Source organism: Chiloscyllium plagiosum, unplaced genomic scaffold, assembly GCF_037043375.1.
Source record: "Chiloscyllium plagiosum isolate Xiang-an unplaced genomic scaffold, Cpla_swu_hap1 HiC_scaffold_22, whole genome shotgun sequence".
Taxonomy (NCBI): Eukaryota; Metazoa; Chordata; class Chondrichthyes; order Orectolobiformes; family Hemiscylliidae; genus Chiloscyllium; species Chiloscyllium plagiosum.
In genome coordinates this window covers 2,066,696-2,083,514 of record NW_028270160.1, presented here as the reverse complement: position 1 = coordinate 2,083,514, position 16,819 = coordinate 2,066,696, and the positions used below count along the sequence as shown (strand labels likewise).

The window sequence follows — 16,819 nt, the reverse complement described above, 5'->3', positions numbered from 1 at the left end:
GATTGAGAGAAAGGGGTGTTGCAGCTTTAAATTAGAAATTGACTTTGAATATGCATTAAACAGTTTTATTTAGCCTTAAATTTGTTTTAAAAGAATAATCATGATAATTCAAATATCTAGAAAAGGAAGTCTCTATAACTGGAACTGAATGTGCTTTAAAAATGCAGCTTTGAATGTAACCTGTATTAATAATCTGCCCCTCATTATCGAATACACCTTCATCTGCTTCCTTCTCTCTTGCTGGTCCAATCCCAGCATTTCCCTATTGCTCAGGTTCTCCAGCCCAGGCAGCATCCTGGCAAATCTCCTCTGTACCCTCTCTAACTCACAAACATCTTCACTATAATGTAATGGCCAGAACTGCACACAACCCTCCAACTGTGTCCTAACCAGCATGTTATACCTAACTGCTCTTCAACTCTATGCCTCAGCTAACAAAGGCAAGAATCCCATGTACCTTCTTTACTACTTTATCTACCTGAAAATGTGTTGCTGGAAAAGTGCAGCAGGTCAGGCAGCATCCAAGGAGCAGGAGTCCTCACTTTCTCCTACTTTATCTACCTGTCTTGCTACCTTCAGGGATCTGTGGATGTGCACACTGAGGTCCCCCTGATATTCAGTCGTTTCCAGGGTCCTACCCTTTATAGTGGAATCCCTTGCTTTGTCTGCCTGCCCAAGTGAATTATCTCTCACCTTTCCAGACTGAATTCCATTCCATACTGTGCCTACCTCATGAGTCCATTTAAATCCTCCTGCAGTTTACATCTATCCTCTTCTCTATTTACTATGCTACCAATTTTCATGTTATCTGTGACCTTCTTGATCATACCTTCTACGTTTAAGTCCCTATCATTAATGTGCACCACAAACAGCAAGGGGATCAGCAGCAATGCTACAGAATCCCACTGGAAACAGACTTCCACTCACAGAAGCATCCCTTTACTATCACATGCTACTTCCTGCCTCTCAGCCAATTTTGGATTTGGTTTGAGGGCCTACACAGGAAGTGCTGACAGGCAATACCAGCATGGGGGCAGACAAAACCGAGTCCCATCCTCAAACCCATTTGCAGTCCAGGTGGAAAAGGTTCTGTTGGCAGTTATACATTCTTTTAGCCAGCACTCTGTGATCTTTAACTAACAAATCATACATTTATGAACCAATTTTCATATTCCTGGAACTTGAAGTCTGACATTGACACACAAGATTGTGACCAGTTTAGATCAGGTAGACAAGGAAAAACGAATCCATTAGCTAATAATTCACAGACTGGGTGACATAGATTTGAGGTATGAAGCAAGAGATACAGGGGAGATGGGAAGAAGGATGAATTCAGTGGTAATGATGCTGAAAGCAAAGTTTTGGAATTATTTCAAAGAGAAATTGGAGAGGCAAGTGAGAGAGGAGGCAATGGTCTCGTGTATTATCACTGGACTGTTAATCCAGAGACTCAGGTAATGTTCTAGGGACCTGGGCTCAACTCCCACCACGACAGATGGAATAATTTAAATTCAATAAAAATCTGGAATTAAGGGTCTAATGATGACTATGAAACTATTGTAGATTGTCAAAAAAAACCCCATCTGGTTCACTAATGTCCTTCAGGGAAAGAAACTGTCGTCCTTACCTGGTCTGGCCTACATGTGACTCCTGACCCACAGCAATGGGGTTGACTCTTAACTGCCCTCTGGGTAATTAGGGATGGGCAATAAATGCTGGCCCAGCCAGTGATGCCCTCATCCTGTGAATGAATAATAAAAGACAAAGTGAATTGGTTGGGCTATGGGGATGGAGTGTGAATGATGGGAACAGTCCTCAAGCAGCCAGGCTGACCTTAGTGTGCCTAACCACCTCTGTCTGCATCATAATAAGCCTAGGTCTCTATTGTTCTCCTAATGTTTCGGGGAACACAGGAACACATTCCTACGCAGCCAACTCTCACAAGTACCTAATGAAATAAATGATCTGTTTTGCTAGTTTGACACCTCCTGAGAACTCAGCAGCTTTTTGATGTCCTCAGGCCCTTGTGTTGGCGGGGAGAGCAGTAGGATCATGATGTTGTGTATCTTGGGTGTTGGTTCTGACAGGTTCAGGAAAGGAGAAGGAATGGGGAGCAAAGACAATGAAATGATGAGGATTTAATCATCTCACACAATGGGTGACCAGTTACTGTTTATACATTTCTTTCTCCTCTCATTTGGAGAAACCAGCAAGAGAAAACACTTCCAAATTCCATAGATAACGAGAAAGAGGTAAAAGGACAAAAAGGCATTTGAAAATGTGGAGACAATAACAACAATGCCACATTGGTACACTCTGTGAACCATGTGACAGACAATTGTTATTTTATAACAGAACGTGTCTTCTGATTTTAATATTCTTCGATGTCCTTTTACGATTAATCCAACAAAACCCATAAACCAATCCAGAGCTCCAACATCCCGCCTCTGAAATATCACTAGTCTCTACTAGAACCTCGCCGGCTTGCCCCAAAACCTTCATCCCAAACAAAGCTGTGTGGGCTATAATTCCCATGCTGTTTCCAAATCAGCCAAACTCTTTCTTTGCTCAGACTCTGTCAGCACCAGCTTCTTGACTGCTCTCATCAGAACTGACAGCTTCTCACCCTGTGAGAGAAACCTGACTCAGATTGTAAAGTAACCCAATGTTACAATTGCAAAACAAATCTCAAGCTAGGTTACACTTTGGGGCATTTTAATAAAGTTCCACAGAACTGTCCAATCAGCAGTTTATACATCTGCTTCTCCTTTTCTCGGGCAGGATTGGGAACATCATGTGAATGGAAAGCATCACATCCAGAACTGTACCCTCTTCTCTGAAAAGTGAGTAACCATTCCTGATAGTTTGCTTTGTGGGCGAAGAAAAACGAACAATAATTGCTAATATTTTTTACTGTGTGAGAATCCACTTGCTAACCAATCCGCATTCTCCTCTCGTGCAGCGTGATTGCTGATTTCCTCGCTTATCAAATTGTCCTGACGTCTGCAACATGAAAAGTTTCAACAAATGTGTATTGTTACAGCAATACTTGTGTTCTATTATCAAATAACAAATCAGATTGCTACTGATTTCCAAACACTTTTGTTCTATACAATTCCAAAGTATTAGCCGTCTGCATTTTTCTCAGGACAGTCCAGGAAATCTATCAGGTTATTCCCATCAAATACATCCCATCCTGACCAGGACCCTCGATACTTCCTGAAGTAGGTGGGCTGTGAAGTGGTTATCTAGATGGATCTGTTTTCCTGCTATTCTGACTGTGATGTTTTCACTTTATTTTAACTGTGAATTCTGATTTTAATCCCAGTTCAGGCATTGGGTTAACACATTTGACAAGATCAACAAATGGAGGAGTCAATTTGTGCGGATCCAATATGATTTTGAATCCTTCCGGTAATCAATTTAAATCTGTTATGCTCCTTTTTTTACAGAAAAAAGTAAGTAATGTCTCTCATTAAAGTTAAACCTAATTGAGAGTATTTGGAATGTTAACTCTGCTTGGTTTGTGCTAATTATAGGTCCCTGTTGATTTTAATAATAAATCCTGAATACTGAAGCCGGAGAAAAATGTGGAAAATATCTGATTAGTTGTGAGTGAGTCTGATGGTAGGATTGAGAACACAAGTGCAACAAAGCACTCAACATGAAGTCACCTGTCTGAAGTTCAGTAGCCCCTGTTTGTGCAGTTTTGTAATTGTACAATGTGAGTGCTATTATATTCACTGTATAATATCCAAGCTTAGTTTGGCTGCGTTGATCACTGAGATAATTTTAAACATCTCAATGTGGATACTCCCATCAAATGGCAACCCCCTCTGGTAGAGTATTGGTGGGTCTTTACTGGACAGTGCTCCAGAGCAGGAGGGGAGAGGGGAGAACAGTAATTTGGGATTATCAAGCAGAAATTATATCACATTATTCTGCAATTGGTCTCATTTCAGTTAGTTCACAACCAATAAACACAGTCCTTTATTGTTCATAAGTTTTACCATTATAGATTTGCTCTAGATATTGTGTGGCATTTTGAAGGATCTCCATAATTTTGCTTCATGTTATTGTCCATTATCTTTCAGACCTTCCACCGGACAATAATCAATCTCAACTAAGGACATTTTCCCAACCAAGCCATGGATTCACTTCCACACCCTCAGGGTCAAAGGTAGTTCATTCCTCGTTACTCGATTATGCGATTCACCTTAGCTTCCCTTTCTATTTGTTTATTTAAATTCTCGAACGTGAACAGTGCTGAGTAAGCTATATCCGAGAGGATGGTAGGTATTCAGAAAGCTTTTTGTTCCATGATTCAATCATTTTGCTGGGCTCCTCCAGTGAGAATGAACTGGCTCCATTCACTAAAGAGCTTTTTACTGAGCACGATGGGTGCTTCAAGTTGCCCTCCTGATTAGAGCTGAGCTTGGGCGATTCGGAACTTGTGAACCTCTGAGCTGCTAGAGCACGGGCTGGACCTCCTGGGGAGAGGTGATGACTCGCAGGTCATCCCTCAGCTACTTGCTCCTTAACCTGGCTTGAAGCTCCATCTTTCTGACCTCAACATGATCCTCCTTAGAAACATGGAGCGTTAACTGATCTGGGAATCTTGCAGCACAGCATCAACTTTGAAGGAAAAGCAGGGTCAGGTTTCTAAGTGCCCAGGAGTTCAAGTAGGTTTTAATGGTTTAATGTTTCCTGGGTCACTGTTCAGGTACCTGAGTCAGAGCGCTCCAAACGCTCCACGTTGTAAACACTTTCACAGGATTCCAGAATTCAGGGTAATTGCTTCCACAATTTGGAACGTCCCAGGGAATCCTGGGCTGGTTGGAGTTTGGGGAAGTTTTTGGGTGAAAAGGTGCAGTAACACATCGTACATCCCATTGAAACATATCACACTGTCACAGTACGAGGCTGAAGGCTCAAGCTGCTGAGGATTTATAACAGTTTTATTGTTGAATGTGCAGCAGTGTCTATTCCCCCCCTCAGCAGTGTCCACTCCCTCCCTCAGCAGTGTCTATTCCCCCCCTCGGCCGTGTCCACTCCCCCCTCAGCAGTGTCTATTCCCCCCCTCAGCAGTGTCCACTCCCTCCGTCAGCAGTGTCTATTTCCCCCTCAGCAGTGTCCACTCCCTCCCTCAGCAGTGTCTATTCCCCCCCTCGGCCGTGTCCACTCCCCCCTCAGCAGTGTCTATTCCCCCCCTCAGCAGTGTCCACTCCCTCCCTCAGCAGTGTCTATTCCCCCCCTCAGCAGTGTCCACTCCCTCCCTCAGCAGTGTCTATTCCCCCCCTCGGCCGTGTCCACTCCCCCCTCAGCAGTGTCTATTCCCCCCCTCAGCAGTGTCCACTCCCTCCCTCAGCAGTGTCTATTCCCCCCCTCAGCAGTGTCCACTCCCTCCCTCAGCAGTGTCTATTCCCCCCCTCGGCCGTGTCCACTCCCCCCTCAGCAGTGTCCTCTTCCCCCCCTCAGCAGTGTCCACTCCCCCCTCAGCAGTGTCCACTCCCCCCTCAGCAGTGTCCACTCCCCCCTCAGCAGTGTCCTCTTCCCCCCCTCAGCAGTGTCCACTCCCTCCCTCAGCAGTGTCTATTCCCCCCCTCAGCAGTGTCCACTCCCCCCCTCGGCAGTGTCTATTCCCCCCCTCAGCAGTGTCCACTCCCCCCTCAGCAGTGTCCTCTTCCCCCCCTCAGCAGTGTCCACTCCCTCCGTCAGCAGTGTCTATTCCCCCCCTCAGCAGTGTCCACTCCCTCCGTCAGCAGTGTCTATTCCCCCCCTCAGCAGTGTCCACTCCCTCCCTCAGCAGTGTCTATTCCCCCCCTCAGCAGTGTCCACTCCTCCCTCAGCAGTGTCTATTCCCCCCCTCAGCAGTGTCCACTCCCTCCCTCAGCAGTGTCTATTTCTCCCCTCGGCAGTGGCTATTCCTCCCTCGGCAATGCCTATTCCCCCCCCTAGGCAGTGTCCACTCCTCCCTCAGCTGTGTCTATTCCCCCCCTCGGCAGTGTCTATTCCCCCCTCGCCAGTGTCCTCTCCCCCCCTCGGCAGTGTCTATTCCCCCCTCGCCAGTGTCCTCTCCCCCCCTCGGCAGTGTCTATTCCCCCCCCTAGGCAGTGTCCACTCCTCCCTCAGCTGTGTCTATTCCCCCCCTCAGCAGTGTCCTCTTCCCCCCCTCGGCAGTGTCTATTCCCCCCCTCGGCAGTGGCTATTCCTCCCTCGGCAATGCCTATCCCCCCCCTAGGCAGTGTCCACTCCTCCCTCAGCTGTGTCTATTCCCCCCCTCGGCAGTGTCTATTCCCCCCTCGCCAGTGTCCTCTCCCCCCCTCGGCAGTGTCTATTCCCCCCTCGCCAGTGTCCTCTCCCCCCCTCGGCAGTGTCTATTCCCCCCCCTAGGCAGTGTCCACTCCTCCCTCAGCTGTGTCTATTCCCCCCCTCAGCAGTGTCCTCTTCCCCCCCTCGGCAGTGTCTATTCCCCCCCTCGGCAGTGGCTATTCCTCCCTCGGCAATGCCTATCCCCCCCCCAGGCAGTGTCCACTCCTCCCTCAGCAGTGTCTATTCCCCCCTCGGCAATGTCCACTCCCTCCCTCAGCAGTGTCTACTCCCCCCTCGGCAGTGTTTATTCCCCCCTTGGCAGTGTCTACTCCCTCCTCGGCAGTGTCTACACCCCCCTTCGGCAGTGTCTATTCCCCCCCTCGGCAGTGTCTATTCCCCCCCTCTATCTGGATTTTCTCTTCTCACCGACCGAGGGAATACCCAACTTTTGTACATTTTTTAATGACTTTGTTCACGCACTTTATGACACTCCTCTGGAGCAGGGGGCACTCGAATGCAGACCTTCTGTCCCAGAGACAGGGACTCTACCACTATCTAGTACAGTGACTATAGGTCAGCATCACTAGTGTAATAATGGCTAGCATTAACAATGACTTTCCTTTCGTTATTAACCTAACACTAAATCCTAGGCAAAAGTGAGGGTGCAGATGCTGGAAACCAGAGTCTTAGGTTAGTGTGGTGCTGGAAAAGCACAGCAGGTCAGGCAGCATCTGAGGAGCAGGAAAATCAATGTTTCAGGTCGGAGCCCTTCAGGCCTAATGGAGGGCTTTTGCCTGAAATGTCAATTTTCCTGCTTCTCGGATGCTGCCTGAACTGCTGTGCTTTTCCAGTACCATTCTGATCCTAACATTAAATCCTGTTTGTTTGAGATAAATGTTCCTGTTAGTGTGAAGGGGAAGGCTGCGAGATGCAGAGAATGCTGGATGATGAGAGAAATCGAGGCTCCAGTCAGAGAACAGAAGGAGACATGTGTCAGGTACAAAGAGCTGGGTTTGTGTGAATCCCTACAGGAGTGTAAAGGCAGTAGGATTATACTCAAGATGGAAATCAGGATGGCAAAAAGGGGACATGAGATAGGGTTAAGGAGAATCCAAATAGATTCTACAAAAACATTGAGGGCAAAAAAGTAACTAGGGAGAGAATAGGGCCACTTAAAAATCAACGTGGCCATCTATGTGTGGAACCACGGGAGATGAGTGAGAAACAAATATTTTGCACCAATATTTAATGTGAAGAAGGACATGGAAGCTAGGGAACTTGGGGAAATAAAGAGTGATGTCTTGAAAAGTGTCCATGTTACTGAAGAGAAGGTGCTGGACGTCTTAAGCTCATAAAAGTAGATAAATACCCAGGACCAGAACAAGTGTAACCCAGGGCATTGTAGGAAACTAGGGAAGTGATTGCTGGGCCCTTTGCTGAGATATTTACATCATTGACAGCCACAGGTGAGATGCCGGGAGACTAGAGGGCAGTTAATGTGGTGCCACTATTTAAGATAGATGGTTCGGAGAAACCAGGGAACTATAGTCCAGTGATCCTGACATCGGTGGTGGGTAGGTTGTTGGAGGGGATTCTGAGGGACAGGATTTACATATATTTGGAAAGGCAAGGACTGATTATGGATAGTCAGCATGGCTTTGTGTGTGGGAGATCATGTCTCACAAACTTGATTGAGTTTTTTGAAGACGTGACACAGAGGATTGATGAAGGCAGAGCGATGGACATTGTCTATATGAATTTCAGCAAGGTGTTTGACAATGTTCCACAGGGGAGGCTGGTTAGCAAGGTTAGATCACATAGAATACAGGGAGAACTAGCGATTTTGATACAAAATTACTTTAAAGGTAGAGGATAGAGGGTAGTGGTGGAGGGTTGGTTTTCAGACTGGAGGCCTGTGACCAGTGGAGTGCCACAAGGATCAGTGCTGGGTGCACTGCTTTTCATCATTTATATAAATGATTTGGATGTGAACATAGTAGGTATGGTTAGTAAGTTTGCAGATGACACCAAAATTGATGGTGGAATAGACAGTGAAGAAGGTTATCTCCGAATAGAACAGGAATTTGATCAGATGGGCAAGGTGCTGTATTTAGGTAAGACAAATCAGGGTAGGACTTATACACTTAATGGTAGGGCCCTGGGGAATATTGCTGAACAAGGAGACCTTGGAGTGCAGGTGTATTGCTCCTTGGAAGTGGAGTCGCAGGTGGCAGGGCAGTGAAGAAGGTATTTGGTCTGCTCTCCTTTATTGGTCAGTGCATTGAGTACAGGAGTTGGGAGGCCATGTTGCAGCTGTACAGGACATTGGTTAGGTCACTTTTAGAATACTGTAGTCAGTTCTGGTCTCCCTGCTGTAGGAAAGATGTTGTTACACTTGAGAGGGTTCAGAAAGGATTTACAAGGATGTTGCTGGGATGGAAGGGGTTGAGCTACAGGGAGAGGTTGTTTTCCCTGGAACATCAGAGGCTGAGGAGTGGCCTTTTAGAGGTTTATAAAGTCATGAGGGGCATAGGTAGGATAAATAGACAAGGTCTTTACCCTGGAGTGGGGAAATCCAGAACTAGAGGGCATAGGTTTAGGGTGAGAGGGGAAAGATATAAAAGAGACCTAAGGGGCAACCTTTTCTCTCAGAGCGTGGTACATGTATGGATGAGATACCAGAGGAAGTGGTGGAGGCTCGTACAATTACAACATTTAAAAGGCATCTGGGTGGGTTTATGAATAGGAAGGGTTTGGAGGGATATAGGCCAAGTGCTGGCAAATGGGATTTGGTCAGATTAGGATATCTGATCAGTGCAGATGAGCTGAACTAAAGGATCTGTTTCCGTGCAATATAACCCTATGACTCCCTAAATCCCCCTTTTGACAAGGAACTAATTATAAGCATTACCCACCAGGGCAGTACAACAATCACATAAAGGTGAAAGAAAGAACATTTGAACCCTACCCCCACCCCCACCCCCACATTCTTCAGACTCACAGCCCCTTTTGCCCCTGTTGTCAGGATTGACACTGACTCTCCTCCACCATCTGCTGGCCTATGCAACTTGATGCCACAACCAAAGCCCCCTCCTCCCCACCCCCACCAAACTCCTGCCAGATCCAGTATCTCTCTTTACCCTCAATACTCCATCACTCCGTGGCACCCTAACTACCTGGTACCTTACCCTTATTCACCTGGCACCTGACCTCCCTGATACCCAGCTTCTACCAACAGCAATCACCAAGCCAGCTTCTTTCCTGGTGTCCTACCCCTATCCACCTGGCACTTTACCTCCTTGGTATACTCCCCCAGCAGCTCTCACTGTGACTCTCTCTGACCTTACAGAATATGGCAATGATTGCTGGGAAGGTAGTTGACTGGTTTGCCTTCTCCTCTCCGTTCTGAGCTTTGAGAGAACGTGGAGAACTACACGAGACTCCGTGTTTCCGAGGAAGTCCTGAATGGATTCTCCCGCCAGAAATGTGCAGTTCTTTCCTGGGTTAAAGAGGGGGAGCTGGGTGGTGATCTGTCTGTGAATGCCATTCCTGGGAAAATTCCAGCCTATCCAATAAAAACCTTCCTAAACCTGCCCAAACCTGCCTGAATCTCTCTCCTACTGAAAAAGTGAGTAGTTTGGTCATCCACCCTGATATCCCGTAGGGTCAGCAGTTGCTCGGCAACCCCACCTTGAGGTGATAGACCGTACTGCTTCATAAACACTTACCCACTGCAATTCCACTTCGAGGCCTGACAATGGTCACAGCCCGGGGAGAAAGTGAGGTCTGCAGATGCTGGAGATCAAAGTTGAAACTTTATTGCTGGAACAGCACAGCAGGTCAGGCAGCATCCAGGGAACAGGAGATTCGACGTTTCGGGCACAGGCCCTTCTTCAGGAATCCCTGGTCACAGCCCCTTAGTTAGGAGTTAGGGCTGGCAGTGGGGACGGGCTGGGGACAGGGTGGGTGCAGACCCCACCTGCCATTAGTGTCTCAGAGTTCCCAATCCCCACTCGGGACCAGACCAGCTGTTACTTTGGGGATTTCTGGAAACCATACCCAATCCCAGATCGAGCCTCATGTTTCTGCATATGCCCATTAAAAATAACAAGGTCAGAAGTCACTCGACATCAGGTTGTGGTCCAGTGGGTTTATTGAAATCACAAGCTTTCGGAACACTGTTGTTTTATCAGGTAAGGTGGAGGAAGCGCACCTGGATGAAGGAGCAGTTCACCAACAGCTTGTGATTTCAAATAAACCTGTTGGACTATAATCTGGTGTCATCTGACTTCTGACCTTGTCTACCCCAGTCCACACCAGTGCCTCCACATCGTTTAAAAATAATACTCAGGACAGCCTCTGGTTTAGAAATAAATTACTCACAAATTCATACATGTCATCCTAAATCTAATCATCATTTTCATGTACACAGATAATTTATTTATTAACGCATTTTGATTTACCTGCCAAGTATTAAATAAAACAAGAACTGCATCATCATCATCCTATTTATATAAACATTTGTCATGCCAATTGTCAAATAACCTGTTATTTACAGCTGCAGTTATATAAAGCAATTTAATGTATCATTTTTATTACTCCATCATTCTTTCTGCACTGGTCATAAACAGAGAGTGAGACAGATGCTATTTTTATGATCTGTCCAGTTTCTATCATTGCTTGAGTCTGACCAGTAATATACACTGGGTAGTGACCTGTGTGTACATGGTCCTTCGATTATGGATAGGGATTGAGCGTTGGTACTTTGTCAACTTTACTTTTCTCACCCTTAAATATTAAAATTCAGGTAGCTGCAAAACCTGAATATTATTGACAGTAAGTTATATTTGTTTGAAGTAAATTTAGGAATTAGTTGCTGCCTAGTTTCAGGTTGGTCACTGGAGACAGTGAGTGAGTGCTGCTATTGACCACCAGGATACATGTTATTGGGATCAGAAATGGAGTGGACCACTCAGCAGATTGAGCTGCTGCTATGGTTGATATTATTGTGGATGGTCTTGACACTGAGGATGGTTTCCAGAGAGAGGCTGGTATCAAAATATTCAAGGATTCAAAATATCACATGAGTTTTGCTGTATTAACATAAAGGTCTTATTCAAATATGGTGAACATTATTACATATGGTCCCTTTCTGCTGATCATGTGGGCAGGGTATTGACCATATATTCACCGTAACCTGTTCCACTGCACTATCAGACCTGCGTTCCACTCTCCCATCTCTTCTCAAATTTCCTTAATTCACTGAAAGAGAAAAGCATCTGACCACACAAACACTAACTGTAGTCTGCAGTGGAGCTTTCCCAACCGTCTGTGATAGAGAACTCTAAAGATTCACAACGTTCTGACAGAGGAAGTTTCTCCTGGTCTTGGTTCCATACAGACCGACAGCCCTGTCCCATGAGACTGTCTCACCCAACACCCTGATGTCTCAGCCATTAAAACAACCTCTCAGTGTTAGTGCTGTTGTGCACGGTGGGGATGGGGGTCGTCAGTCTGGAGGCTGGGCTCCACAGACTGGCCTGTTACCCTGCCCACAGACTGGCCTGTTATGCTCCCCATAGACTGGCCTGTTACCCTCCCCACAGACTGGACTGTAACCCTGCCCACAGACTGGCCTGTTACCCTGGCCACAGACTGGCCTGTTACCCTACCCACAGACTGGCATGTTAACCTGCCCACAGACTCACCTGTTACCCTGGCCACAGACTGGCCTGTTACCCTGCCCACAGACTGGCCTGTTACCCTGCCCACAGACTGACCTGTTTCCCTGCCCACAGACTGGCCTGTTTCCCTGCCCACAGACTGGCTGTTACCCTCCCCACAGACTGGCCTGTTACCCTGCCCACAGACTCACCTGTTACCCTGGCCACAGACTCACCTGTTACATTGCCCACAGACTGGCCTGTTACCCTGCCCACAGACTCGACTGTTCCCCTGCCCACAGACTCACCTGTTACATTGCCCACAGACTGGCCTGTTACCCTGCCCACAAACTGGCCTGTTACCCTGCTCACAAACTGGCCTGTTACCCTGCCCACAGACTGGCCTGTTACGCTCCCCACAGACTCACCTGTTACCCTGCCCACAGACTCACCTGTTACCCTGCCCACAGACTCACCTGTTACCCTGCCCACAGACTGGCCTGTTACCCTGCCCACAGACTGACCTGTTACCCTGCCCACAGACTGGCCTGTTACCTGCCCACAGACTGGCCTGTTACCCTCCCCACAGACTGGCCTGTTACCCTCCCCACAGACTGGCTGTTACCCTCCCCACAGATTGGACTGTTGCCCTGCCCACAGACTCACCCTGCCCACAGACTGGCCTGTTACGCTCCCCACAGACTGGCCTGTTACCCTGCCCACAGACTGGCCTGTTACCCTCCCCACAGACTGGCCTGTTACTCTCCCCACAGACTGGCTGTTACCCTGCCCACAGACTGGCCTGTTACCCTCCCGACAGACTGGTCTGTTACCCAGCCCACAGACTCACCTGTTACCCTGCCCACAGACTGGCCTGTTACTCTCCCCACAGACTGGCTGTTACCCTGCCCACAGACTGGCCTGTTACCCAGCCCACAGACTGGCCTGCTACCCTGCCCACAGACGCACCTGTTACCCTGGCCACAGACTGGCCTGTTACCCTGCCCACAGACTCACCTGTTACCCTGCCCACAGACTCACCTGTTACCCTGCCCACAGACTGGCCTGTTTCCCTGCCCACAGACTGTCCTGTTACCCTGCTCACAGACTCACCTGTTACCCTGCCCACAGACTCACCTGTTACCCTGGCCACAGACTCACCTGTTACCCTGGCCACAGACTGGCCTGTTACCATGCCCACAGACTGGCCTGTTACCCTGCCCACAGACTGTCCTGTTACCCTGCCCACAGACTCACCTGTTACCCTGCCCACAGACTGTCCTGTTACCCTGCCCACAGACTGTCCTGTTACCCTCCCGACAGATTGGACTGTTACCCTGCCAACAGACTCACCTGTTACCCTGCCCACAGACTGTCCTGTTACCCTGCCCACAGACTCACCTGTTACCCTGGCCACAGACTCACCTGTTACCCTGCCCACAGACTCACCTGTTACCCTGCCCACAGACTGTCCTGTTACCCTGCCCACAGACTCACCTGTTACCCTGCCCACAGACTCACCTGTTACCCTGCCCACAGACTGTCCTGTTACCCTGCCCACAGACTCACCTGTTACCCTGGCCACAGACTGTCCTGTTACCCTCCCGACAGACCCACCTGTTACCCTGCCCACAGACTGGCCTGTTAACCTGCCCACAGACTGGCCTGTTAACCTGCCCACAGACTGGCCTGTTACCCTGCCCACAGACTGGCCTGTTACCCTGCCCACAGACCCACCTGTTACCCTGCCCACAGACTGGCCTGTTAACCTGCCCACAGACTGGCCTGTTAACCTGCCCACAGACTGGCCTGTTACCCTGCCCACAGACTGGCCTGTTACCCTGCCCACAGACTGGCCTGTTACCCTGCCCACAGACTGGTCTGTTACCCTGCCCACAGACTGGCCTGTTACCCTGCCCACAGACCCACCTGTTACCCTGCCCACAGACTGGCCTGTTAACCTGCCCACAGACTCACCTGTTACCCTGCCCACAGACTGGCCTGTTACCCTGCCCACAGACTGGCCTGTTACCCTGCCCACAGACTGGTCTGTTACCCTCCCCACAGACTGGTCTGTTACCCTGCCCACAGACAGGCCTGTTACCCTGCCCACAGACCCACCTGTTACCCTGCCCACAGACTGGCCTGTTACCCTGCCCACAGACCCACCTGTTACCCTGCCCACAGACTGGCCTGTTAACCTGCCCACAGACTGGCCTGTTACCCTGCCCACAGACTGGCCTGTTACCCTGCCCACAGACTGGTCTGTTACCCTGCCCACAGACTGGCCTGTTACCCTCCCCACAGACTGGCCTGTTACCCTGCCCACAGACTGGCCTGTTACCCTCCCCACAGACTGGCCTGTTACCCTACCCACAGACTGGCCTGTTACCCAGCCCACAGACTGGCCTGTTACCCTGCCCACAGACTGGTCTGTTACCCTCCCCACAGACTGGTCTGTTACCCTCCCCACAGACTCACCTGTTTCCCAACCCACAACTGGCCTGTTTCTCTGCCCACAGACTGACCTGTTACCCTGCTCACAGACTGGCCTGTTACCCTGCCAACAGACCGGCCTGTTTCCATCTCCACAGACTGGCCTGTTTCCCTGCCCACAGACTGGCCTGTTACCCTGCCCACAGACTGGCCTGTTACCCTGGCCACAGACTGGCCTATTACCCTCCCCACAGTCTGACCTGTTACCCTGCCCACAGACTGGCCTATTACCCTCCCCACAGACTGGCCTGTTACCCTCCCCAAAGACTGACCTGTTACCCTGCCCACAGACTGGCCTATTACCCTCCCCACAGACTGGCCTGTTACCCTCCCCAAAGACTGGCCTGTTACCCTGCCCACAGACTGACCTGTTACCCTGCCCACAGACTGGCCTGTTACCTGCCCACAGACTGGCCTGTTACCCTCCCCACAGACTGGCCTGTTACCCTCCCCACAGACTGGCTGTTACCCTCCCCACAGATTGGACTGTTGCCCTGCCCACAGACTCACCCTGCCCACAGACTGGCCTGTTACGCTCCCCACAGACTGGCCTGTTACCCTGCCCACAGACTGGCCTGTTACCCTCCCCACAGACTGGCCTGTTACTCTCCCCACAGACTGGCTGTTACCCTGCCCACAGACTGGCCTGTTACCCTCCCGACAGACTGGTCTGTTACCCAGCCCACAGACTCACCTGTTACCCTGCCCACAGACTGGTCTGTTACCCTGCCCACAGACTCACCTGTTACCCTGCCCACAGACCCACCTGTTACCCTGCCCACAGACTGGCCTGTTAACCTGCCCACAGACTGGCCTGTTAACCTGCCCACAGACTGGCCTGTTACCCTGCCCACAGACTGGCCTGTTACCCTGCCCACAGACTGGCCTGTTACCCTGCCCACAGACTGGTCTGTTACCCTCCCCACAGACTGGTCTGTTACCCTCCCCACAGACTCACCTGTTTCCCAACCCACAACTGGCCTGTTTCTCTGCCCACAGACTGACCTGTTACCCTGCTCACAGACTGGCCTGTTACCCTGCCAACAGACCGGCCTGTTTCCATCTCCACAGACTGGCCTGTTTCCCTGCCCACAGACTGGCCTGTTACCCTCCCCACAGACTGGCCTGTTACCCTGGCCACAGACTGGCCTATTACCCTCCCCACAGACTGACCTGTTACCCTGCCCACAGACTGGCCTATTACCCTCCCCACAGACTGGCCTGTTACCCTCCCCAAAGACTGGCCTGTTACCCTGCCCACAGAATGGCCTGTTACCCTGCCAACAGACCGGCCTGTTTCCATCTCCACAGACTGGCCTGTTACCCTCCCCACAGACTGGCCTGTTACCCTACCCACAGACTGGCCTGTTTCCCTACCCACAGACTGACCTGTTACCTTGCCCACAGACTGGACTGTTACCCTGCCAACAGACCGGCCTGTTTCCATCTCCACAGACTGGCCTGTTACCCTCACCACAGACTGGCCTGTTACCCTCCCCACAGACTGGCCTGTTACCCTCCCCACAGACTGGCCTGTTACCCTGCCCACAGACTGGCCTATTACTCTCCCCACAGACTGGCCTGTTACCCTGCCCACAGACTGGCCTATTACCCTCCCCACAGACTGGCCTGTTACCCTACCCACAGACTGGCCTGTTACCCTGCCAACAGACCCGCCTATTACCCTGCCCACAGACTGGCCTGTTACCCTGCCAACAGACTGGCCTGTTACCCTGCTCACAGACTGGCCTGTTACCCTGCCAACAGACTGGCCTGTTACTCTCCCCACAGACTGGCCTGTTACCCTGCCCACAGACTGGCCTATTACCCTCCCCACAGACTGGCCTGTTACCCTGCCCACAGACTGGCCTATTACCCTCCCCACAGACTGGCCTGTTACCCTACCCACAGACTGGCCTGTTACCCTGCCAACAGACCCGCCTGTTACCCTGCCCACAGACTGGCCTGTTACCATGCCCACAGACTGGCCTGTTTCCCTACCCATAGACTGGTCTGTTACCCTCCCGACAGACTGGCCTGTTACCCTGCCCACAGACTCGCCTGTTTCCCAACCCACAACTGGCCTGTTTCTCTGCCCACAGACTGACCTGTTACCCTGCTCACAGACTGGCCTGTTACCCTGCCAACAGACCGACCTGTTTCCATCTCCACAGACTGGCCTGTTTCCCTGCCCACAGACTGGCCTGTTACCCTCCCCACAGACTGGCCTGTTACCCTGGCCACAGACTGGCCTATTACCCTCCCCACAGACTGACCTGTTACCCTGCCCACAGACTGGCCTATTACCCTCCCCACAGACTGGCCTGTTACCCTCCCCAAAGACTGGC

The 16,819-nt window shown here is 50.3% G+C and overlaps 1 protein-coding gene and 1 long non-coding RNA gene across 3 annotated transcripts in view; one reads left to right on the top strand and one right to left on the bottom strand.

Moving 5' to 3' along the window:
• rbm20 (RNA binding motif protein 20) overlaps positions 1 to 16,819 on the top strand; it is a 325,960-nt gene that overhangs the window by 250,151 nt on the left and 58,990 nt on the right. For both annotated transcript variants that reach the window (XM_043713177.2, XM_087998710.1), the window contains exons 3-5: positions 2,782 to 2,843; positions 3,329 to 3,414; positions 4,095 to 4,180. In XM_043713177.2, coding sequence (XP_043569112.2) covers positions 2,782 to 2,843; positions 3,329 to 3,414; positions 4,095 to 4,180 — 234 coding nt within the window. The remainder of the gene's footprint in view (positions 1 to 2,781; positions 2,844 to 3,328; positions 3,415 to 4,094; positions 4,181 to 16,819) is intronic.
• LOC148145926 (uncharacterized) overlaps positions 1 to 16,819 on the bottom strand; it is a 34,690-nt gene that overhangs the window by 4,483 nt on the left and 13,388 nt on the right. The window contains exon 2 of the long non-coding RNA XR_015760861.1: positions 1,628 to 1,741. This is a non-coding gene — a long non-coding RNA (uncharacterized LOC148145926). The remainder of the gene's footprint in view (positions 1 to 1,627; positions 1,742 to 16,819) is intronic.